This window comes from Lycorma delicatula, chromosome 6 (genome assembly GCF_047948215.1).
Source record: "Lycorma delicatula isolate Av1 chromosome 6, ASM4794821v1, whole genome shotgun sequence".
NCBI classification, from domain to species: Eukaryota; Metazoa; Arthropoda; class Insecta; order Hemiptera; family Fulgoridae; genus Lycorma; species Lycorma delicatula.
The window spans coordinates 80,700,728-80,727,928 of NC_134460.1; the positions used below are offsets into that span (position 1 = coordinate 80,700,728).

The window sequence follows — 27,201 nt, forward strand, 5'->3', positions numbered from 1 at the left end:
AGCAGAGAAAACGTATATCTCGTGCCCTGAGTAACCAGTATTTTCTTCTAGCCTTGTTGACTTCCGTAACTGAATTCCTGTGTGTGCGGGAGTTCCTGAAACTTCTCCCACTCTACAAGAATTGCAAGAGAAAACAACGAACTCGTCGTGAGTGTTTCAGGGCGTGATTCATCCGTCTGTCTGAATTGTGTAACTGTGTTTCGCGTCTATATTCATTACAAATTGAAAGGAAACTCGAACGAGTCATTCGGGCTTTGCATTTATACGCGGTGTCATGCTGTGAAGAACGTTTGTTACTTAAGGTTATTTGTCTGCCGTGTAACAATAATATAACTACATAAAATGCTATGCTATTGTCAGTTGCCGAGTTAGTTTTGTAGGATTTTATGTATTGTCGTCGGGGAATACGATAGACAATGTTATGTGTATGTGGAGTAGCAGTGTATAGGGGGACACGTCTGTTGAATTCTGGAGCGACCGGTGGTCGAGTAGTGTTATTATCGCTTATACGCTATCCCTGGCCCGGATTATAACTACGCAAACGACCCCCGACCATATCTTGATCGCACTAAGTGAAAGTTTCTCTTCTTTCCCCTCCAAGTAGTTTTTTTTAACCTTTTACTGCGTCTCTCTCTTTTCTCTTTCTTTCACGTCCTCGTTCGCTTTTATAAACTAGAGGCCGATAGGCCGCTCAGCTTGCTGATATACCGGCTTTCTAAAGAACGATTATAAAACGAAACCGCTAAGAGTTGCAATTGTTGCTTCTAAAGCTTCGACCTTATCGCTATCGACTGTGAACTAGAAAAATAAAGAAATGCGATCTTGTTTTTGTTACATTCTTTTATGTTTATTTATGTACGCGGAACTTCCTTCATTCGTTTCGTGTCTGACATAATTATAATCTACAGTGTATATATATATATATATATATATATATATTTCTTTTTTTATTTATTTATACATACGCTCGACTTACCTCATACGAAAACAAAGCTACTTAATGTGCGTCCTAATTCATGGCGGGGTCCATCTTAGTCACAGTGACATGTCTGTATAATTTTTCATCTCTTAATTTAAGAAATTTTCGTATAGATTTTCATGAAAGAAAATCGAAATTTAGTTTAAAAAGTAATAATGCGTAAATTTTGTTTACATGATCGTCATGTTCCGGTTCTACTATTATTATATTTACTATTAGCATCTTTCAAAATCAGGTAAAACGTTTTTTTTTTGTTTTTTTTTTTTTAATTCAAATTCGTTGCTGTTTTGCCTGTATCTTCATCTAAAAAGAACTGTGTATTTATTTAAAAGTAAAACTTTTATCTAGTCGTACTGGAATTTTCTGTTTCTTGCACGTGTTTTTGCTCGTGTAGACACAACAATAAATATTTCAACGGAAAGCACACGTATGTAAACTAATATTATATTATTTATTTACACTGAAATAATAAACGTTGCGTTTTTTGTAATATTATACGATTACTTACATATAATGGAAATTCGTGTATTTTAATTTATTGTGCGTTCTAACGATAATGAACGCGAATGTGCATTGGGAAAAAAGCGACTGTTTAGAATATCTACCGCATACGATCTGTCCTTAGTTGCAGGCCTTTTTGGACACTTCCGTCTCCAGTAAAATAGCTTGTCTAGCCTACGTTAGCATTTTTTATGTTACTTCATACGGAGTGGTTAAAATGATTGTAAAACAATCGTATGTCCGATATCTGTTTGGTCGCCTTTAAGCTTATAACATCATTATGTTGGTCTTACGTCATACATTAAAGAGACTTTAAAGAAGTTTTCTATTTATAGTATAGGGTCGATTACGTCATAGTTCCATGTGGGCGATTTCGTAGAGTTGTTGCCGTAACCTAGTATTATTACTGGTGGGAGATGACGTTTGTAGGGCGCGCTGATTGCACAATCACAATCCGGTAACCCATCTATTAGTATTATTTATCGTTGACACTTGTAGTACAGCTTCAACAGTAGTAACGTACGTATATCTACATTTACTTTATTTTTACGTCGAAATACACCATCTTTAGCGTTAGAAATCGATAGAAATAGTACGGGTCGATAAAACCCCGACCGCTTCCTCCCTATCGTAAAGATGAAAGCAATGCGTTTACGCACGTTTAGTTTCGATTTTGGAATTCTGATATCCGATTTAAGCTGAATATCTAAAAAAAAAAAAAGTCTAATATGAGAAAAGATTGTAGTGCTGTATGAGTACAATAAAAAATTCCTTGAGAGAACACCTTTTGAACGTTTTTGACTTATTTTGACACGATTTTTACTTTTTACATAATATCTTATCGGATATAATCTGGTGTGAGTTTGTAAGTTTTTAAAAGTATATTATATTCTAAGGTTAAACAGATTTTTTTGAAGATTTTTAAATTTTATTAAAAAAAACAATTTAATTCCTTTACAAAGATTTATCTTATACGTCTATCGTCATGTATCTCGGTCTACACTTAAACCTTCAGTGTTTGTAATTAACAAACAAAAAAATTTGTTTCGGTTTATTTGTTTAGTTTTTTTTTTCGGTAAGGAAATAATACGTATTTAGTGAGTTAATTTTGGCGTCAAGGTCTTATTTTTAATCCAAGGCAAATAAACTATAAAATTATCTACGTTATGATAAAATTACGTTAACAAAAAAAATTAGTTTTATGGTTATTTTTTCCTTTTTCTATAAAATTGTTATTGACCAAATATGCTAACGAATTTATTTTATATTATTTTTATTTTTACCATTATTAATTAAAACTTGGGTTTGTATACATAAAGAAAATGTATGACTTGTGTAACTATATACTTTCGTAGTATAATTATTAATACTGGGTTAAACAGTTGGTTTTTGTAAATCAGAATATTTTTCCTCTAGTGTAACTTACTTATACTGTAAGTATAATTTTAATCGCCTGAAATTTGTTATGAGAAAAATTTAAATTTTGCGCTGTGAAATACGTTCTTAGGATGACATTTTTTAACGTATAAATTCTTATTTTATATATTCAGAAACAGAAAATTGTGTACCTTGTTTCTTTATGCTTGTTACTGTTTTAAATCGGGTTTAAAGAACAATGATACATTAAAAACATAAAAATAAAAAAATAAATCTTACTTTTAATAAGTTACTCGTACATTAAGAAGTTATTTCTACTCTGTTGTCGCTTTTATAGTTACTGTTATTGAAGTTTCATCGTTATTTTTTTCGGATTGTAATAAGTTTTAGTTAAACAATATGGTAGTGTTATGTATGAATCAAGATCTGATTAAAGGAGACTGCGTAGTGGCCGATCCTATTAAAAATCGAATGAAGCTCTAATATTGACAAAAAGTTACAGTAGCGTTCGATATTTGATAATGATTTCGATTTATGATGTAGTATATTCTATATTACAGAAATGTATTTATTAAGAAAAAGTTTTGTTACCAGGTTACCTTGTGCAAGGAAAACCGGGTTATATATGGTTATGTGTTACAGTATATGATGCCAGAGGCCGAAAGAAATATGTAGGCTGTTACGGTGTACTTGTTGAGGTAGGGTGTGATTGTGAAGCAAGGATGCGGGTGACGTAAGCAAGGTGAAACGGTTAGCGTCCGTGAGTGATGCTGTGGCGAAGCGGGACGGAGGAGTCGTAGTCTGTCTGTGGGAGGCGAGATGTAGGTACCGTGCCCTACCCGAGGCCGTTGCTGAAGAGTCGGCGGTCCGTTTCGGGGATGTTCTTGAAGGGTGGGAGAGAATTTGTGTTATCGATGTTTGCTGGTGGGGGAGAGGATGTAGAAACTAGAGAATTCAGTCTTTGTATTCATACAGTTCTTTACTTCACATTTTGAGTTTTCTAATCTTATTTTAGGAAGAAAGATTTACGTTTTTTTCTATTACATACTCCGTTTTAAATCGTTTCGATTGAATTTTTTCCGTTAAATTTAGGAAGTTTTTAACGCTATGTAATTCAATAATGACGTACCAGATGGGAGATCGAATTTTAGTATAATTTACAGAATCTTCTTAATCTTAACTTACAAATCACTTGAAACTAATCGAATCGTTAGTTGAGCCGGAGTATTCAGTCTTTCAATACTACTGCTGCATATCGCCCAAATATTCTGATTAAAGAATATGAGTTCATATCACAGTGAGCTGTATACTATATTTAAATAGTTTATATATACACATACATATATATATAGTGTGTTTATTTATATATAAGCTTTTCACGGTTTGGATACTAAAAAATTACTCATGATTTTTTTTTTCTCAATAGTACATTAAAAAATATTTTGAAGCTTCTTAATAGGCGAAGGGGATAGATAGAACACATTTGGATATATGTTCATCCCTTAACCGATTTAAAAAAAAAAAATTTAATAATTGAATTTATCCCTTCATTATTTACGATGCTTAGAAGACCCTTTGTTACTGAAGGTTTTAGGCTAAACACAACACATACGAATGCAAAAGTATCCGTTACATGTAGAATCGTTTATAATGTGTAAGAATTTGAAATTCAACTTGTGGACTCGAATTTATGAAAAACTGTATCAAAATAGGTTTTTATCAGGAAACTTATAATGATTGGGAAATTGTGTGTGTGATTGTATTTTGTAAATTGTGGTTAAAAAAATTATAACGGCTTAAAATTTTTATCGCATTATAATTATTACTATTATTATAATAGTCTCCATATACTATTTTGTGATAACAGTGAATGACGGGAATTTATTATTTACCGTTTGCCGTTGTTCATTTCTCGGAACGGTCGGTGGGTGTGTATCGGTGGAACCAAGCGACAACTAGCACTTGCTCCTGCGATAAAAATATGTATACTATACTGTTTGCTAATCTTTGAATAATATTAATTTTACAGCTTACATTTATATAATTTAGGCTAAACACAACACATACGAATGCAAAAGTATCCGTTACATGTAGAATCGTTTATAATGTGTAAGAATTTGAAATTCAACTTGTGGACTCGAATTTATGAAAAACTGTATCAAAATAGGTTTTTATCAGGAAACTTATAATGATTGGGAAATTGTGTGTGTGATTGTATTTTGTAAATTGTGGTTAAAAAAATTATAACGGCTTAAAATTTTTATCGCATTATAATTATTACTATTATTATAATAGTCTCCATATACTATTTTGTGATAACAGTGAATGACGGGAATTTATTATTTACCGTTTGCCGTTGTTCATTTCTCGGAACGGTCGGTGGGTGTGTATCGGTGGAACCAAGCGACAACTAGCACTTGCTCCTGCGATAAAAATATGTATACTATACTGTTTGCTAATCTTTGAATAATATTAATTTTACAGCTTACATTTATATAATTTTGGTCTGTTTGGTTGTAATAAAAAAAAACCACCGTAGAATGTTTTCGTTGCTCATTTCCCCCCATTACAATTTATTGCTAGCCTTAAATTTAATTTTTTTTTTTTTTTTTTTTTTTTTTTTTGTAGGGAATTGCAGCTCTTAAGTAATAAGAAATTTTACTTCAACTGATTAACGTAGAAGTTTTAAATTTGGAGTGTGATGCCCAAGTAGCTGCAGAAAAAATTAATTGAAAAGCTTTAATATTTTAGAAAAAAAATAAATACTGGTTTACAATTTGTTCTTATTCAACCCTAAATTCTGATGAAACAAAACCTTAATACTTCTCTCCCTATTTTTAGTTAGCGACAGCTTCTTGGTACGAAGAAAAAAATCTTTCCTTTAGCCGTAAAAGCTTTTGTTTAGCCGTAATTAAAAATTGTATATATTTTTTAATTTCCTTTTTAATGCTTCCATGAAGTGAATGTTTTGCAATAATTTTCGGGCTATAATTTTATTAAATTTGAAAGAATTTATTTTTTTTAGTACGTGAATTTTATTTAATTAAACCGTTTCAACCAGTATTTGTTGTTTGTTTACCGATTGAACGTTAACTGTATATTAGAATTAAAACAACAAAGGTGTTTGTCGATCGGTTGCTTGTGTTTAATTAAAATTGTTTGTTGTTCCCTATCGAATTACCGTCGAGGTGTTTATAAAATTCGGCGTGTTGAACGTAACTGTTATTAGTTTTAAATATGATAATTTATGTAAATATTTGTGAAATCTGTTGTTAATATTAATGTTTTCCGTCATTTTAATGCCGCGTAGATTTTTTGTATCGTCATTCCGCAACACAGTTACCCCTTTTACATGTTCAGTAATATGAAACGCTTTTCTTCCCTCGAGTGGATTTTACGCTATATATACACGATGCGATTTTCCTGAAGATCAGCGAGCCGTGTGATCTTATCTTTTGAAAGAACCTACGGTATGTTTATGTTTACGGTTTTATGCGTAGTACAGTGTGCTTCTTTTAATTATCCTTTATACGTAGCATGATATTCGTTGTTGACTTCGTTCACATATTCCGTTAATATCTGGTGTTATTTTAAGTTACTATCGTATTTACCGATGATGTCATAAGTTTCGTAATTTTTATTTTCATCGGAATGGCACCGGTTTAAAATACGGCATCCTATTACAAATTATGGCGACGAATTAAATTATTAAAATCTACGAATTTTAATCGGCAACAATCGCAGGCGACTCGACACGAGACAAAAGGTATTCGAAAACTAAACGCATCGGTTATCGCTCTTCGGCGTATCGAGTGTATAAGCGAAGATCGAAGCGGTTACCGTTTTTTTCGTCGAACCAAAAGCACTGTCGCACTCAGGCATGACGATCTCTCACCCAATTAAGTGTATTTAATTAAACATGGATTTGTTGTGCTATTAATCGTAGGAGTAGATCGTTTTAGTTATAATAATCTCTATTTTCCAATTTCCCGAGTCTGTTTTAGTTCTGAACGCGCTTCGTACCAGTCATAACCGTCAGAAAGATATGGCTAGTTACATACTACATATCTGTATGTATAATATAACAATATATTGTTACATATCATCGAATTCTATACTCATCGGATGAGTGTTGTTTGTGAATTATGAAATTAGGTTTTTAAATCATTCAGATTATATTATGTCGCGTTTAATACGTTTGTAAAGTAAAGATTGCGTATAAAGCCAACGACTACGGTGATTGATTTTGTTTGTTTATATAATTAATTAGATATTGTGCTTATATAAAACGCCACACACGTTTATTCAACGTATTTCGTTTTATTATGACACGGGTGGTTTCTATTTATTATTAGCTGCTGTTGGTGTTCGCAGTTTTTATTTAAATTCTTTTTTTTTTTTGAAGTAAATGTTTTTGTTGTGACTGGTGTGATAATTTGTAAACTTCTATATGCAATTCTTGGTGGGGGGTTATCGGCTCACTTTTATCTCATTATATTAGGTCGTTTTATACAACCGTGTAAATATTTATATATTTTTTATAATTAATCATTATCGTTTCTGTATTCGTAAACTATATAAATGTTAACGTGTTGTACAATATAGGATTCTAATTTACCGCACACCAACACCTACATACATACAGACTGGCAGACAGACAGAAAGGTACAGTGAGAATATTAACTTACCCTTATTTATTATGGCTTATTCTTGGTATTCTATCCGGCCGATTTGAGGTATCCGTTCATAATGTGGAAACGTAATCTGGTTTGAGAGCAAGGCGAGATTATACAGAACGATTTTTTAATATTAACCAAACTTAACTAAGATATTTTAAAAATTAATTTCCTTCTGTATGAGCAGCTATAAAATTTTGTGTGTAAAAAAAATTCGTACTTCAACTATTATTCTTATTAGTACTCTTGTATAAGAGCTTTAACGAAACGTCACTTTCTCATCGTAGTCGTGTTATTTCAGATTATCGTTCTGCTTACAGATAAAAATGTTTTAATGTAATTATGTACCTATACATTTTTAATAAAGTTTTAATGAAGCGATTCGATCGACATAAGTAGTCGAATAAAGAAAGAACGGTTATCGATAAAAGGGATTTAAAAAATAAAATTGTTTTTGAAAATAGTTTTTTTTCTCCTAATAACAGTATATAATAACGTTTTATGCTAATTAATGATAGTCATAATAAAAATTAAGAAGAAATGCGTAATGTGAATTTATGATTTTAGTGTTAATAGATTATTTAATATAAATTAAAAATTAACTAACTTTTTATACATTTATTCGGGTCACACGAACGAAGTAGATGTCATTATGAAATCTGAACATGGATAATAATGATATATCGTGTACGCGATAAGATAAGCGTGTATCAAACATTGAATTTTGTGTGCGGTTCAGACGGTACATATTCGTGCGCATGTGGGTGCTTTATATTGTTTGTGATTTTGTGTCTATGTTTGTTACCCGTAAAAATATAAATAAATAAGTTTAAATTTGGACGTAACGAACGGTAATCATCCTAATTGTAGATGTAACTGCAATTTATGCGCGATGTCCATAAAAATTTGTATTTCATTTAGTACATTAATTTGAAAATTATTTTCGATATAAGAACGAAAATTGATAATAAAATTATTAAATTATCATTACTTAGAATATTCTGTTCAGGAAAAAAAGATTAAAAAAAATGTTTTAATCAATTTAATTCTTTAAGTTAATATATGTGCAGCATATATTAACTTAATAAATAAATGTGGCTTTTAACGTTTTGTTGTTGCACTATGTAAGGAAAAAGTGAAAAGTCAAACCACATGTATATTTATTAGTTTACTATTTCTGGAGAAAGTTTAGAATGAATATTTCATAGAATAAAATTGAATCTAGAATACTACGTAAATAAAACTAAATATATACACACACTATATATATATATATATATTATATATATGTAACGTGTGTATTGTAACGCGCGCGCGCTTTACAATAGAATGACCTATATCTAATTAAATTTTATTTTAGAATGAAGCTTATTATTATTATTACAACAGATAATTTGTGTGTTTTGTTGTGTGCATATGCATGTGATTCTATTTTTGGCTCGTATATATTTCGCGATTTTTTATAGGTTTCCCAGTTTCTATTTTTGAAACCTTTATTCAAGTGACGTTTTCGCATTGCTGTTTTGTTTATTTTTAACAGTATTATTTACCTTAAGATATTTTTTAAAAAAATGGTGTTTATTGTTAATTTTAAATAGTTCTAGAGACCGTAATAATGCTAATATTTACCAATCGTATAACATTATAAATAATGTGTTATAATTATATCTGTTTAGTTATTACGTCTTAAAAATGCCGGTTAATTAACTATATTATGGGAGAAAGAAATTCTTTATGTGGGATATGGAACTGAAGTTAATACTGTAGTTTTTCTTTATTAATAAAAGAATACATCGCTACCTATTACTAAGATAATAAATTGTTAAAACATTTTACGATATAAATATAAAAATCTTGTTATTACCTGATTAAAAATTACGTAATTGTTACGTAATGAAAGCGATTGTATTCCATAGTGGTTGGCGTATTTATGTTTTAGCGTACGTCACAAGTTGTTGCGCGAGCTTGTGCAAAGGATGAAAGAGGAAGACGTAATCGTTTGTGGTGTGTGTGTGTGTGTGTATATATATATATATATATATATATATATATTTGGTTGTGTGAAATTGTTTTATGATTTTATATTACTGTAGAAAAATGATACCATTAATAGTTGGGAGGAATATACAGTATAACATTAATTTACAATTTCTTTTGTTGCTATTATATAAAACTTTGACCTTTTTTCGTATTAATTTACGAAATATTAGTTAATCTAAGCGAACGACTAATAAATTATTTATTATTTGCTTATTATCAGACAGGTAGAGTGCTTTTAAGTATCCGTTCTAAAAAATAAATGTTCGATGCATTCTTCTTTTCTTAGATACGTCTGGGTAGCGCGGAGGGTTAATTCTTGCTTACGGCAAGAGTTATATTTTAACGATATTTATAGTTATTTTATTACTGTTATGTTGTTGGCGGTTTCTGATCTTCTACACGTTTCGACGTGGCGATCCGAAGATTTGGTCCGGGCGAACGAACCCACCGAGTTGGTCTAGTGGTGTGAACACGTCTTCCCAAATCAGCTGATTTGGAAGCCGAGAGTTCCAGCGTTCAAGTCCTAGTAAAGCCAGTTATTTTTACACTGATTTGAATACTAGATCGTGGATACCGGTGTTCTTTGGTGGTTGGGTTTCAATTAACTACACATCTCAGGAATGGTCGAACTGAGAAAGTTGTATTTCATAAAAATTTTGTTAAATTGATTTCATATATTCTCATTTATTTTTCTACTCGTTGCAGATAATGTCCGTATATTTTACAAATTTTCATGCGACTAGTTTTGCCTTCAAAGCCGTAATTATAGTAGTCGCACTCTGTTATTTTTTTTAATACAATTTTGAAAGATTATTTTAAATATTTTTTTTTTTTATCGGATTTTACTAGTTAAAGTTTGAAATTGCCCACTCTGTGGTTGTTAACTATCTTGATTTTTTTTAAATGAAAAAAACAGTAACCAAATCGTTGAATTAAGTTGTTAAAACATTCAGTGTGTGAATTTTCTTTATATATTATGATCGTCTTGCTTATATACGTCTCGTAAAATTGTTTGAAATATCTTTTATAAAATATTATACAATCTTTATCTATAATTGTTTTGACCTTGACGTTGTGAACTTCTTGACAAATTAAGGTGTATATGTTTATATGCATATCTTGCAATTTGCAATCCGTTTTCACTTATTACTACTATACTATAAAATGACGTTTATTCTCTCCTCAGTTGTAGTCAAGTTGTTAAAATATTCACAGCTGTTATTGATGTAAACGCGATTACATATCGCGCATTACTTCAGAATAAAATAAAATTATTGGTGGTCGATCACGTTGATCTTAATCGATTACACGTGTTAGATGCTTGACTGGCAGTAACGTTAGGTATTGACGTTTAATTTTACTTCAAACTATAAACAAATTGAACTAGAGCTTATAAATGTAACAGCTGTTGTTTATTTACACTGTAACCGTCGCTTTGTCTTATTTGAACGCAATAATTTGCGATAGATTATTTTCGTAATTATTTTTCCGATAGTCATTTGACTGTGTGTATAATAAAAATTAATGAGGATCCTAAAATATAACTGGTACTGTGATTTATTTTAGTCTCCTTTAACTGCCGGCAATGTACGGGACATTATTTAAAGCATTTATCCGAATTGAAAGAAATTTTATTATGAATCTGATTTTTTGAACTGTAATAAGCATGTGCATGGGGATTTGGTTATATTACTTAAAACGTGAAATGTTTTATTAAAAAATTTATTAATATTAACTTTAGTGAATAGTTACTGCGACATTTTATTTATTATGTTTTTAAGTAAATTAATTATAATTAATCTATATCGATAACTTTTATGTTCGCATTGAACTATTAGAAGGGTCTAAGGTCGAGTTTTTCTACCCTTATAATAATAATACGCATGTCTTTGTTTTTACATTTCTTTGTGGCGTATTATAAAGAACATTTAGAAAATACAGCACCGAACGAGCGGTTCAGTTTTTGTGCGCAGAAGACGTTGGCGGTCGGTAAATTGACAAGACAGGAAAGTCCCGGGGTCATGGAGCTGTGAAGGCCAGGCTGTTATAGAGTAACGCACTCGTAGCGTTCTACGGCCCTTCTTTGTGTCCGCCCCCTCCCGACTCATTTACCCTGAGTTGAACGCACTCCGCACGAAAGAAGCGCGGGAAACTCTTTCAAGGCCCCTGTACCCTCCTTCGGCGATCGCCTCCCGGCCGGTCGCCCCCCCCCCCAGGTCGTGTGGAATGTCATGACATTCCTTTTGTACTCACTTTATCCTTGTGTTGTAAATCGTTTTCTAATCTCGGTGTAAATTATACAGACACGTAATTTACATATAAAGCAATTACGGTGCGCGTAATGAACAGCAGTTCTAGATGGTACGTCCGTGGGCATGTGCCCTCGTCTTTTAAAAAGACCTTTGTGTATATGGTTTTATAGACAATCGATATCTTTTATTGTTTTTGTGAAGGTCGTCTCCACCGAATGAGGTGTGCATTCTTTTTTAAGAGCGTACTTTTTTGTACGTCAACGCTACTTGTGTAGGTCCTCATTCATTATAGCATAACATCTTAAAAATGTTCCTATGTCTCTTGATCTGAGATATTCAGAACTCCATCGTTCTTTTATGATGAAATGTATTTCAGATGCGAATAATATTGATTGCATATTTTATTAAATATATTTTTACTTAAGATTTCATCTGTTTTATTTGTAGATTATTTTACCACATCGCTACACCTAGTTTAATTTTGTGTGCGCGGACGCGCTCAGGTTTATACGATAATATTCATATATTGTTGACGTAGCGAAATATTGTATCTTTAAACGTGACGCAATGCTAGATTTGTGACGTGTACATTTAAACAGTTAGCGCCCATTGATTAACAACCAGATAGCATTCAGTGCACGAGCTCGGATTTTTAAGTCCTGAAATTATTTTCTCCAAGTTTCATTGCATACTGTGAGTCATTTTTTGTTTATTGTTTTTTATAATTGTACAACTTTATTTTTAGTAAAGTTCCTGTCCGTAGGTTATTTTTTGCGTACTATAGTGGTGGTTTTCGTTCGTTATTTGTGAGAAAAAATAAAAATGGGCTCTATCAGGAATTTAAATTTCTTAATTTATAACTCGAAATCGCACGTTTATAATAACGCATGTATTCTACGTATAAACATGTAACTTTACTCGTCATTTATACTAATAAACATTTATATTATTTTTAATAATATAAATGTGTGTGAGAGAGAGAGAGAGAGAGATCTGTTAGTTATATATGACGCTCAAAATTGAGAAGTTGTAATTTTTAGAGTTAATAAAAAACAACGTTTTACTTATTTTAATGGCTATCAATTACAAACTATAAATAATTATTCCTTTGGTATTTTATTGTCATTAAATTAAATTCACGTGACTTCGCGATTTGCTGATGTCGATATCGGTTTGGATGCGGTATATTGCGTTGTAAATTTGTTTGTAGAATATTAAAGATATATTAAATTGTGTATACTTATCTGTATACAGAAAGCGCGTTCGTAATCGTGTGATAGACGAGTGATTGACCACGATAGGGAGAGCATGAATGAGACATGCAATATTACCACCGTTTTACTACTATTATTGTTATTATCGTCGCCATTATGTAATGAATGTCGTTATAAAAATTGTTTAGTCTCTTAAACAGTATCTTTTTTTTATTAATATATTGGATTGATTCCAACATTTCTCGTGTTATGTGATAAAGGAAATCATACTGTGTATGTAGCCATTCTTTTTAGTATTCTCAAGATTGTTCTTCGAACTGTATTGGACTGTAATATGTTGTTTGCTTAATATTGTTAAATTTTATTTCGTTTATAAGTGGTGTAGGATATGTTTTTATTTATGCTGTCAGTTACGTCGTTGTGTTTTCCCAAGTCGAGTTAATTGCAGCTTAATTTTTTATTTTTTTTATTCCGCCGAATTACATTTTAAATTACAATTTATTTTGTTACAGGCCGATTTCTTTATTAGGTACGTAGTAGTCATTTTTTTATTTATCTATGAAAAAAATTAAATGGTTAATATAAAATCCTTCGAGGATTAATATAGGTTATCTCAAATTATATCTTCGACGCGGACTATTAAGTTAATTATTGTAATCTAGAATTTCCGGATTTAATGTAAAATATTTAGAAAATTAATGTAATATTATTTTACGGTATTACTACGTATTGGTAATCGGTTACAAACTTTTCTTAAAATTTTTATTAAAGGCAAACATTTAGATTTAATTATATTTAGGTTTAAAAATTCTTCGACTGATGAGACAACGATCTCATCGGCCGAAGAATATTTATTTTTTTCTTTGTGAAATATTCGGAAGTGTTTTTATTACTCGTTATACTAATGTACTATATCACGCGTCTACACTGTTATTTGTTTTGGGTCGAGGGTAGGAGTAAATACGTAATGTCTGGCTCGAAGTCTATTTGTGGCAGACGGCTTTTCAGTGAGGGCGCCACTCCCTAGCGATTCCGTATTCTAATGTCACCGACCTACCTATAAACGTCAAGCTATTAAATAGAACAGCGAGATGTTCGTGTCTGAAAAGAACAATTCTTTAAAATTAGAAATCGCTAGCAGTCTGTTTAAAAAATGTATGTTTTCTTACGTATTTTTTAATATATATTTTATGTATTATTGCAAGAGTATTAGTCCCGTTATTTGGCGGTTATTTATTAGTTTGTTAATTTATTACGTTTTAATGTTTTTTTTTTTTTTTTATTATAATCGGCAGAGTGAAATTGAATTTTGTTTTAGGGTGCAGAAGAGATTCAGACTGCTTGAATTAGTGTATTTTTAAAATAACTCGTTTTATTTTTCTATTCTTTTTAATTAACGACAGATTTCTTGACAACAAATAGTAAAATTTAAAAATTAAAATAAAAAAAAAATTATCTGAGAGCGATAACTTTGCTTTTTTTTATAGGTGATATAAATTTTTTGTTCGGATGCCCTTTACCTCGATGCATAAAATTGGCTCTAGCATCGATAAAAAAAAATATGTTCACGTCTTAAATAATTTTTCCGATATGAATTTCTAATCTGTTGACTGGCCTGTTGCGGATTCCAATAAGGTTTTATTGCGATTATCCGGACGTAGAAATAAGTCGAATTTTAGCATTTATTGGTATATAACTAGCACCAGTTATTCTAAGAAGACTTGCCTAGTTTGTTGAATACATTTACTCGTGTATATCTTTCCCGTCTTTGATTATTTTAATGTCTAATGTAGGGGATGAAAGTTGTACTTTAAATCTATTTTCATTTATCGTATTAGAACATTATTGTTTGAAAGAATAATGAAAAGCAGATTCTGAAAAAGTAAAGAGCAATTCGAAAAAAATAGTTTTCACTTCGGTTTTTTATTAGTACATAGTATTATTATTATTATTATTATTATTATTATTATATATATATATATATATATATATATATATATATATATAATATATAAACGTGGGTATTTCTAATGGATTACTCTGGGCTAAGAGTAAACAAATGCTAATTAAAGCTTTTACTAAAACTAGTATATATGATATATACTCATAATAATAACAGTTAACGTCATACGTTTATCAAATAATTATTTTTTTTTATTTGTACTATGCCATGTTTAATAAGTCCATGTGGATTCTGTTAGTATAATAATAATTATTTGATCTATTTACGTAGGGGGCACACGAGCGAGCATAACTTTTAACAATAAACTAAGAAATTAGGTTCTTTACGGGTTTTTTCTTTTTTTTAAAAATAACGGTGAACTCATGATCTGTAGTCAAATCTTATTAATACACACACACATATATTTATTTTATTTTATATATATATATATATATATATATACATACATACGAAAAGGACCGCATAGACAACGTTTATTATGGTGGACAGGCTTTATATACACACGCGCGCGCTTAATATACACAGAGAGAGAGAGAGAGTGTGTATAGTATTGTAATTAGCCGGTTGAATTGTGAGGGGTTGGATTATTTGCGGGGGGGGAGAGATATTTTTACGACATTTTTATGATTTACATGTGCCGTAGATTCGTGACCTTGTAATTTAACACACGTGCCTGTAGTAAAGGCCTTTCTTTTCAGTGTTATGTATGTGACGTAAGCTCATAAAGTTTATTGCGGTGCTGCTTGCTGTCTGTAATATATCCCCTTTGTTAAACCCATTTACTATTCATGCAGTATTTCATTTGTATTTTGTAATAAGTCTTGCTATTAAATTTTAATATTTATTATCAAAATGCATAATTTATCTACCCGTGTATTTATTTTGAATAAGGTTAGTGAAATGAAAGTGTATTAACCCTATATTAGAATCGATCTATATTAACAAACTAGATTTGTGTAGTTTTATCAGTCTTAACCCCTCACGAGTTACTCGTTAGACAGCTAGCTATTTACTCCTATTTTTAGGAATAAAGGCTTTACAAATTTAGGAAAGGCTTTAATTTGTATTTATTCATCACTCATAAATAGCCCAGAAATCTATTAAAAATATCCATAAAACCGCATAATACTTCCTCAAAGATACTGTTATAACGCAAAAAAATAGTAGTTTGCTTCTCCGTATTTCTACTTTGAGGAAGAATCTTATGCGATTACATTGTTTTTTTAATGGATTTTATTGAAAACTTCTATAAAATTGTTCACCATCGGTTTATTTCACCTAGCGATCGCGGAATACATGATCTCCAGAATTTCTCCTACGATTAATTTTTATCATGTCCTACTTATTCGAGTCGTGTTTTTTGTTTTTTCAAAATAATTTTTTTGAAATTATTTATACGTATGTATTTAAAAATTTTTACCTAAATACATTGTTGTAAAATAGAGTAAAATAATTTATTTCAACCGATCGGTTTTTGGCAGAGCAACAACACATTTATAGAGGACACGACACGTTGATTACTCGGCGCATGCGCTGTAAGTACTGTTGTGTTGTATTTATGTCTCTGTAGGTCGATTCGTATCGTTATATTACAACCGCATACGTACTTTATGTCGATCTGTACTTCGACGTTTTGACGTAAAACAGCTAAGAGAGCAGCGCAATCCGTGTTCGTTTTTACGTAGTTAATATATTCAACATCAGTACACAGTTCATTTCGAAAGGAGTTTATTCATCTTTCTCTCTTTTTGTTGTACAAACGTTTATTGTCTAAAGTTTTTAAAGTAATTTTGTTAATATTTCTTTAATATGGTGAGTAGATTTTATGAATGTATCCTTTTTTATGATTACATTTAATTCAGATACCGATATCAATTTTTACTCCTTTTTTATTGTTATAAATTATTCATGCTTCTTACACGTGCATAAAATATGTTCAATTATTCCCTGTCAGCTAATAAAATAAAAGTTTTCCTTTTCGATTACATACGTTAAATCATAAAAAGTTTAATTAACTTTTTAATCAGCTTTATATATAATAACTGCCGCACAAAAATAGCTTTTTTTTACATATTGCTTGTATTTCTATTGAGTATAAAACGTATAGAAATGTAATTTTATTCTTGTTGCGGAACCTTTGATTATTACTGTCAGAATGCATTTTATTAATCAAATCTGTAATGTTTTATTATTACTTTGTGTTTTAATAATTTTTATTCTTACCGTTCGCATACATTAGCGGGTGTGATTTTCGTAACAGGTGTTATCACTGAGAATCCGATTTTTGGAATTTCTTGCGGTTAGAATCGCCCTATTCTATCGTAACACTTCCTCCCGTCGTAACTGTTTCAAAAATTATGTGGTAATACTATGTATTACTATTACATACTATGAAGTATCGAGTCTTTAACATTAAAATGTAATGAAAAGAAAATTTTTTGTTTCCGATAGCTTACAGATTTAACCTCTATGCTGTAAAATCCTACTTGTAAAAGTTATATTTTTTCAATATTAGAATCTGCATTATTTTCTAGCACCGTTTTTGTTATATATCTTTAATAATATTAATATTCGAAATTTTTTTTTATAATTGCCGTATGTTTTAGAGCGTTCTCTCTAATTTTTAAGCGGTGTTTCACATATCACTGTCTCTTCTTCGTAACCACCTCTCCGGTTATTTATATTTTATTATTTTCTAAGAGTGTATCATATAATAAATTGTTTTATTTTATTAAGCGTTTTATATTTTAACTGGATTAATGTATTTTCTGTACCTCGCCTATTGTTTCAAATGTAATCAGTTCGTATGTTATTGCTCTAAATCGCTACTAATTTTCTTTCAATTATTTTTTACATTGTTTATGACAGTGAAAATATATTGACCCTTCTGTTATAGATTTAACGAATGATAGTGAAATAATCCCAGTTTAGTAATACAACTGGCCCACCGGGTTGGTCTAGTGGTGAACGCGCCTTCCCAAATCAGCTGATTTGGTAGTCGAGAGTTCCAGCGTTCAAGTCCTAGTAAAGCCAGTTATTTTTACACGGACTTGAATACTAGATCGTGGATACCGGTGTTCTTTGGTGGTGGTTGGGTTTCAATTAACCACACATTTCAGAAATGGTCGAACTGAGAATGTACAAGACTACTTACTACTACACTTCATTTACACACATATCATCCTCATTCATCCTCTGAAGTATTATCTGAACAGTAGTTACTGGAGGCTAAACAGGAAAAGAAAAAGTAATACAACTGGAATATAAATCAATATAGTTATATTTATTATTATTATTATTATTAGACTTAAAAAAGTTACTTTTACGTTGTAATAAATTTTTGACTATAAAGGTATTATAAATTTATTTGATAGTATTGTGTTATTCTTTAAAACTGAGTTTTTAATTAAATTTTATTCGGATCAATTAAGGCGTATTCAGAAAAAAATATAAACTAAATTCATGAATTCGATGAATGTAATACTTTAATTTAACCTATAAACATATTCATACTATTTTATCTACATTAGAAATGTAAATGCTGACTAAAGATAGTGGAACGGATTGCAACAATATTCGAAACTTATTGTTGCTAGAAGGGAAAGTTTACATCGCCGAATAATATTGAGCGAAGAAAGATAAATCGGGAAAAATTTAGCTGACAAAAAAATTGTATTCTACATAATTTGGACGGATTGTTTGGCTATAGCTGAAATTGATTGTAATTATAAACGAAGTCTTGTGCGACTGTAAAAAAATCGCCATGGTAGTTTGAGGGACGCATTAATAAGATTAAAGTAGAATTAGGTAAAAAAATATGATTGAAGTTTGTGGAAGATAAAAATGATGGAAGGAAACACTTTTACATTTAATTATTTACATTTTACTAATTTGTTGTATGCTTATATTATTTATAAATCGATTTTTCATTTTTAGATATTACTTTTTGTTTGTAGAATGAATGTTATTTACTGATTAAATTTTAATTAATCGCCTCTTATATTGCACTTGCTTTCCCATAATATTTATTATTTTTTTTTTTTTTGTGTGTGTTTGTCACTTACTTAAAACAATATTGTATTATGATGTATTTTGCTGATGATTGTCCTTATTTTGTGATTGCAGAGAGTCCCTGCTACATTGCCTGTTACTCCAATGGCCCCTCTTCCCTTAGGGGATGGTAAGAAGCAACAGTGTAATGGTGGCTCTCCTCCACCTCCACCTCCTGTGCAGCAGCCTCCTGCTAAGCGTACTCCAAAAGATTTCATTTTTGGCAAAATTATTGGAGAAGGGAGCTTTTCAACCGTAAGTGCACGATTATGTGGAATATTTTATTTGATATTGAGCAGATTCTATGTAGGTGTATTATTTGTCGAAAATATTGCTAACTTTATTTATTTTTTTTGAGGATTTTTTTTATTGTCTTTTGTTTCACAGCACACGCTTCAGTGGGTGACAAGTCCTTAAAAGTTGTAAAAGTATAGAAAAATAATTCTTCATTTGGTCAAAAATATTTGACAATATAATTTTTAAAATTTTTATTAATTAAAGAAATCTGGGAATAAATATTTAATTAATAAAATTATCTATATTCTGCTGCTATGATGTGTTTAAATAAATTATTTATTCCTTTTTATGAAAATATAGAAAAAAATCTGCTGTGGACATCACATGATTTCCATATACGCCTGTTAAATTACATATACATATGTTTTTAAAATTAAAAATACATAACATTTTATTTCACTAATAACTACAGATTTCTTTTTTCATATTTTTTTATTGTTATTGTTGAATTATTTGTAAAAAAAATCCAAAATCAAAATTTTATGCATTTTGGGCTTTTTTGGACACTTGGTTCAGTCGATTGCAATCAAAAGGGGAGTTGCACAACTAGATACTACAATAGTCGTAAATCCAAAATTTCAACATCCTATGGCTAATAATTTTTGAGTTTTGCGAGATAGTACATGCAGAGATCATGCCAAAACCAGTCAAAATAGATTCAGGGATGATCAAAATGGATATTTTCGTTGAAATCAGAAAACCTCAATTTTTCACGATCACAGTACTTTACTTCGTACAAGGAAGTAAAAACCATATGTAAAATTTGGTAATTAAAAATGTTATATTTCAATTTCCTATTACTTCCTTGTACGAAGTAAAGGAAGAATTGTGATGTGAAAAATTTCGGTTTCCATATTTCAATGGAAATATCTATTTTGATTTTCCCTGAATCCATTTTGACTACTTTCAGCGTGACATCTGTAAGTATGTATGTATATATCTTAACTCAAAAACGATTAGCTGTGGATGTCGAAATTTTGGATTCAGGATTGTTGTAACATCTAGTTGTGCACCTCCCCTTTTGATTGAAATCAACTGAACCAAAAGTGTCCAAAAAAGCCCAAAATCCAAAAAAATTTGGATTTTGGACTTGTGTATCACAAGTATGATGTATCACGTATGTGGTACTTATTTTCATTGGTTCCAGAGTTATAAACAAATAACATTTTAATGAATGAAATACTTGGAACTTAGAAGGGGAAGGCACACGGGTTCGAATCAAACTTCATCGCCTTTTTTCTTTTTAAAAAATTTTTTTTTAATTTAAATATATTGCTTTATTAATAATTATTAACCTGATTGCAACTATTTTTTTAGAATAATTCAATAATAACTAAAAAAACAATTGAAGAAGTATCAAATGTTATTATTGAAATAAAATTTTATGTAATTTTAATTTAAAAAAAAAAAAATGTGTATATGTAATGTAATAAGCGTACAAGGAATGTGGTGTCCTTATCAGATTTTTTTTATTGTGGTAGATAAAATACATGTTGTTTGTTGGGTTAGTTAGGTGGTCTACATTATTTTTTTGTTTACAAATTTATATTTTTTATCACGTTGTTACTGATAACAGATAAAGGAAACCAAATTTTTCTTAAGTGCTGTAAATTTTATTTTACTGGAAATTTTTAATTATAAGCTAGCAGCTGTCATGATTTGTATAATGAAATTTGTTGTTTTGTTAAAGTCCTAAAATTGTGGTATTTGTTTCAGGTATATCTAGCCAAAGATGTTCACAGCAGCAAGGAATATGCAAGTATGTTTTAATAATTTGTTTATTATACATTACATGTAAGCCTAATTATTATACATAGATGTAATAAACATTTGAAATGACATCGAGCAGGGTCTGTTGTACGTACCCTATTACCATTACTAAATGTAATATGGAAAAATGTAGTTTAAAAAATAATTTAAATATAACTGTTTAATATTACATAATTAAGAAGTGCATTGATCAGTTTCTTTTCATTAATTTAAAATTGAATTTTTAATGCAAATTTAAAATCAAGAAGAAATGTTAGATGTCGTATTGAGTTGCCAGAGCTGAAATTTATAGCTGTCAATTGGTTACTGTTATTCTTATTCATACATCAGAGAGGTAAATTTTGATTGTGGAAGCTTTTACAATTAATTATTTGGATTATTTAAGATACATAATAAATGTACTGTGAAATTAGGTAGGTGCTGATTTCCGGACTAGCATGATGGTGTAACATTTTTTTTAATTCAGTGGTTATGTTTCATCTGAAAAATTAAAGGAGTGCAGTGTCTGATGAAATGAATGTGACTTAAAATGTATTTGAAAAATTGGCTTTATTACTTTCATGATGAGGTTTGGTTAAATTTAATTGTTAGAGTTAACTGACATTGCCATTTTGTTTACTAAAGCAATCTAAATTTAAGATAGTAACAGTTTCTTTTCTTTTGTTGCAGTTAAGGTGTGTGATAAAAGACATATTATCAAAGAGAGGAAGACAGAAAATGTTAAACGTGAAAAAGAAGTATTAAACATGCTGAGTAATGCCGGTGCTCCATTTTTTGTGAAATTGTATTGCACTTTCCAAGATGCTGAAAGATTGTATTTTGTGTTATCCTATGCAAAACATGGTGAATTGTTGCCTCATATTAATAAAGTCGGTTCATTGGATGTCGCCAGTGCACGTTTCTATGCGGGTGAAATTCTACTTGCGCTGGAACATCTTCATCGGTTGAATATCATTCACCGTGACCTTAAACCAGAAAATATTTTACTTGATGAAAATATGCATGTTCTTATTACTGATTTTGGATCTGCAAAAATTATAAACAGCAACGCTGATGATTCAGGTATATTATATTTTTTTATTATTATATTACATTAGTATGATAATATAAATTTATTATCTTAGTCATTTTTGTGGCACAGTAAAACTTATTTTTCTGGTTACATAGAATACAATCTTATTGTGCAGATTCTTGTTAAGAGCAGAGTACAACATAAAACTGTGTTCATGAGTCACTTCTTTTGCTGCAAATTTATTTTGGGTGATTTCAGGAAATCATTCAGATTGTGTTCAACAATTTTTGCTTTCAGAAATTCAACAGTTTTAAAATTATTTTTAAAAGTTCTGATGATGTTCCATATGATTTGAAACACCGATGTATTTTATGTAAATAACACTTGTAAAAATCCAACAACGTAATGAAGATTACATATTTTCTTTTAATAAAGTAAGATAGGACCAAATATATGTATATTTTGAAATAAGATTTACTTTTGTAATTGTAGCCCTTTTATAAAGGGTTCACTTCTGAGGAAACACCGCCTATAATTTATGAAGAAAAAAACAAATAGTATATATAATAAGTGTATGATTGTTGAAAAAGATAAAGCTTACTGTATATTTTTATCTGCCTAATTAGTTAAGATAAAAGTAGTCAACAGCTTATATTCTGATTTCAAAATAATGGCCATTACACTGTCAAACTCTTGGGCAAGGCTGTCTTTCTAGTGCTGCCTCAATTTTATGTTACATCTGTCGGTGGTAGCATGAGATAGGTCAATCCAGCTTTAAGAATCAATGACCTCACTTGCACAATATAAATTTTTTTTTTTTTTTAAAAGATTTTTGTATGTTGAGTTATTATTGTATATACGAGGTCATATTGAAATAAATAATTTCATTAAATTTATAGAAATGGTTTTTTGTCATATTTTGATGAGTGAAAAATGATTTACTTGTTATCTAAAAACAAGTTATTAAAATGAAAATATTGTATGTTTACTTTTATGAAACATCAGGTTTAACTTTTCTATGCATCATGTAAACTAATCAGCATTGTAAATTGTAACGATTGAACGAATGTATTGTTATTTATAAATTTTTTTACAAATTTGTTTTGTTGCTAACAGTAATAATCACTATTCACCGTAACCTTCTTTTTCTGACTATTCAAAGATTCTATTTGTGTCTAGCATCTAAATTATTTTGTATGTTATTTTTTATGTATTATACATGTATAATATTTTGTATCAGATTTTTATAAAATCCAGCAGAATAATGTACTTCTTCTTTCTGATCAGCTCTTTTCATTTTCATTTACATTTACATTTCATGCTCTTTCCTCACTACCTTTAATCAGTTCTCTTTATTCCGTTGTCATTTTATTTATTATTTTCTGACACCATAGAGGTAATCCTAATAAAAAGATGCAGTTAGTTAATTGTTGTCCTATAAGGAATCAACTAAATTGTTTAATCAGTTGTATTTCTTTTATGGTTTGTTTTAGAAGGAGAAGAAGAAGATAGATTGAGAGAAAGGAAAAATAGTTTTGTTGGCACAGCACAGTATGTATCACCAGAATTATTGGTTGACAAGAAAACATCTCCGAGTTCAGATTTATGGGCTCTTGGTTGCATCATTTATCAAATGATTTCAGGCTTACCACCATTTCGTTCCAGGTAAGGATTATTATTTTCGCGTTATGAAATTTTTTAAGCTAAGGCTATTTTTACTCATTCATTTTTTCTCAGTTTTTCATTTTCTTGTTTTTAATACTTGATTAGGTAAAATATGATTGTATAAAAATAAATAGATAGAATTTCTATCATTTATATTTGGATTTGACACTTATTATTAATTTTTTTAATTTATTTTTAATTATAAGTAAAGCAGAGATATATTACCATTCTTAAATTAAAAGAATAAGATTTTTTATTGATTTTTGCGCAGATATAATATTGAAACTGTGACATTTTGATGTCATAATATGATAGTTTTATATGAAGGAATGATTACATCTCTTAGTCGAAAGGTCCATGATCTTGAAAACATTTTGGAGGGAACGTAAAAGTAATGTTTTCCCTCAGGGAAACTTCTTGGAAGTTAAACAAATTTATTAGTATAAGTAATGTGTCGATAGCATAAACTGGCAAACTGATAAACTTAGTAGTGTTACTGGAACATAGTTAAATAAATAATTTCTTAAATATTAACTGTACCAATTTTTCTGCAAAAGATTATTTTTGTTAGACAATCATTAAACATATATAAAAAATACCAAAATGATTAAAATGTATGTAGACAAGTTTCTGATTCAAATTTGTTTGATTTTTTTTATTAAAATTTGTATTTACATTACTTGGAAATGTAGATGGTGAACTGTTGAATTAAAAGTAGAATATATATTAAGTAAGTAATATATATATATATTAAGTAGAATATATATTAATGGGCTACTTTATTAGAATTTTCTTTATTTTTATTGCAGGAGTGAGTTTATTATTTTCCAGAAGATATCAAAACTTGAGTATGAATTTCCAGATGGTTTTTGCCCAAGTGCTCGAGATCTTGTTGAAAAATTGTTGGTAAGTTTTTTATCCATTTTAATTGTTACCATGTTACTTGTTATTTTGATTATTATGTGATGAATATTTCTGCAAGCATATAACTTAAAAATGTAGTTTGATCACCTTCAAAATTCCTTGTTCATAGCACTTTTTATGTTTAACCTAATTCTAATTAGTAGAAATTTATTTTGATTGAATTTACACTCATATATTATCAAGGAACAGTTTGCAGGATTCAGCAAAGTTATATTATAAGGGTCATTTAAATCATTTGTATGTTAAAAACTCAGGAAAAATAAACATGTGTGATGAAGGGGTTACTTCATTCAGTCAAAAAATTAGTTCTGTTAGTTTTTTTTTTATTGAAACCGAGTTTGTTGATTATAATAAGGTAGAAAAACATTTTTATAAAAAAATATGTTTGGTTATTTTTTAATGTAAAATTCAGCTTTTAATTTGTAAAGAAAAATTCTAATTGTGTTTCTTTTTGTTTTATCTTGTAGGTCTTAGAACCATCACAGAGGCTGGGTGCTAATGATAAAAACGGGTACCCTTCTATAAGAGCACATCCGTTTTTCCAAGGTATTGAATTTGAAACCCTTCATCAGAGTACTCCGCCTCCAATATATCCGTACATTCCTGGTGATTCAGACAATCAGGTACCAGATCATCTAGAACCAGGTCTTGACGATAGACAGTTATCACGCTTATTAGGATTAGAATTGCAAGTTCCTGTTAACAATGAAAGACCGCGTAGGCGCAACATTGCTGATTTAACTCAGAGCGAGATCAGTCACCAACTTGAAGTGCAAAGGGCGAATAACCGCTGGCACGGTATCGCCGAAGGCAATCTCATATTGAAGCAAGGACTTGTTGATAAAAGAAAGGTATGAGTTTGATTTATTTTATGTATTTGCAAATTATTTTATGTAAATACAGATGAGGCAATATTACTCAAAAACAAGTAATGTTGATTTTTATCTTGTGAATTATGTAAATATACTATGTATTATTCATCATATTTAACCTGATGCAGTATTATCATTTGCAACCTTGCAAAAATTTTTTTTATTTTATTGTTGTGTGTGTTATGTATGTATATATATATATTATACACACAATATATAGTGTATGTACTTGGTATAGTGTATGGGTAACTGACTTTAGTTTATGTAGCAATGAGTTTTACTAACTCTTCTGCCACCTCAATTGGTGTTAAGATAGTATATTATGTATTTCAGGACGAATTAAACCTTTTAAACAGTTAGATCCTGAGAGATTATCTCATCAGAGAAACAAATTTGTCTATTTGTGTAATAGTATAGATTACTCTTGTACATGTAACTATTTCATATAAATTTGAACATCTTTGTATGCGTGGATGGCTATTAAAAATTTTTAGTTAACTTTGAAATGTTAGGTTAGTTACAGTTATGTATAACCTGGTTTTAGAAATGTGTAATCTCTGTTTATTGATATTATTTACAGTTCAGTTGGCAAATTTCTTCTAAAACTTATAGTATCTGCTTAATTTCAGGGTTTGTTTCAAAGACGACGGATGTTGCTGCTTACTTTAGGGCCACATTTATATTATGCCGATCCTGTTAACATGGTATTAAAGGGTGAAATTCCTTGGTCATCTGAACTTACTGTCGAGGCAAAGAACTTTAAGATTTTCTTCGTACATACAGTAAGTAGTAGTATTTGTTAATAAATAATTTTTAACATCTTTTGTTTAATAGAGTAAAAAACTCAATGATATAAATGCATAATAGATTGTGTAGAAAATTAGTGTTATGAAATAGAGTTTAGATATTATTTTTTAATACTGAGTACAGATATTTGTAAATGGTGAATTAAAGTTAAAAGGATTGTAGAAATCACAAGTAACTATGAAATTAGTGGGTTGTATAATATTCAGAGAAGAAACGTATGTACGAGGTGTGATCAAAAAATACGGTGAATGAATTTTTATAGCAGCAACTGCCGACGCTACATCCATATGCTGTAATTTGTCCAATAGCGTGATCAACTGAGACAGGCAGGAACAAGTTGTAACACGTTCGAGCTTGCCAGTCAGCTGCCAGAGCCGCTAGAGTGAGGTTGTATTTATCGTGTCTGTCGCGCAACATGGATTTTGAACAACGCATTAACATTAAGTTTTGTTTTAAGTTGCAAAAGAGTGCCAAAGAAGCTCACGAAATGTTAGAATCGGTGTACGGTGATAATGTGGTAACTTTGAAGACTGTGTACAAGTGGTATGACCGATTTAAAAATGGAAATGAGTGTTGAAGACGAGCAGCGTGCGGGACGTCCAGTAACCTCAAAAACAGTTGAAAATGTGCAAAAAGTGGAAACATTGGTTCGTTCAAACAGGCGAATGACTATTCGAGAGCTGTCGGAAGACCTTAACATCTCGTAAGGATCCGTTCAAAGCATTTTAACTAATGAATTGCAACTGAGACGAGTGAGTGCAAAAATTTGTTCCCAGACTTTTGAGTGGTGAACAGAAGGAAA

General features: G+C 30.1%; 1 protein-coding gene across 6 annotated transcripts in view; it reads left to right on the top strand.

Annotated features, from left to right (window-relative positions):
- The window catches only part of Pdk1 (Phosphoinositide-dependent kinase 1), a 391,841-nt gene that overhangs the window by 357,624 nt on the left and 7,016 nt on the right, over nt 1-27,201 (top strand). For 4 of the 6 annotated variants that reach the window (XM_075367938.1, XM_075367939.1, XM_075367942.1 and 1 more), the window contains exons 2-8: nt 19,128-19,307; nt 21,066-21,108; nt 21,789-22,181; nt 23,625-23,796; nt 24,606-24,702; nt 25,188-25,571; nt 26,222-26,374. In XM_075367938.1, coding sequence (XP_075224053.1) covers nt 19,128-19,307; nt 21,066-21,108; nt 21,789-22,181; nt 23,625-23,796; nt 24,606-24,702; nt 25,188-25,571; nt 26,222-26,374 — 1,422 coding nt within the window. Of the gene's footprint in view, nt 1-12,439; nt 12,519-16,653; nt 16,815-19,127; nt 19,308-21,065; nt 21,109-21,788; nt 22,182-23,624; nt 23,797-24,605; nt 24,703-25,187; nt 25,572-26,221; nt 26,375-27,201 lie in introns of those variants that run through there. The other 2 variants (XM_075367941.1, XM_075367940.1) reach the window with 2 other exon arrangements.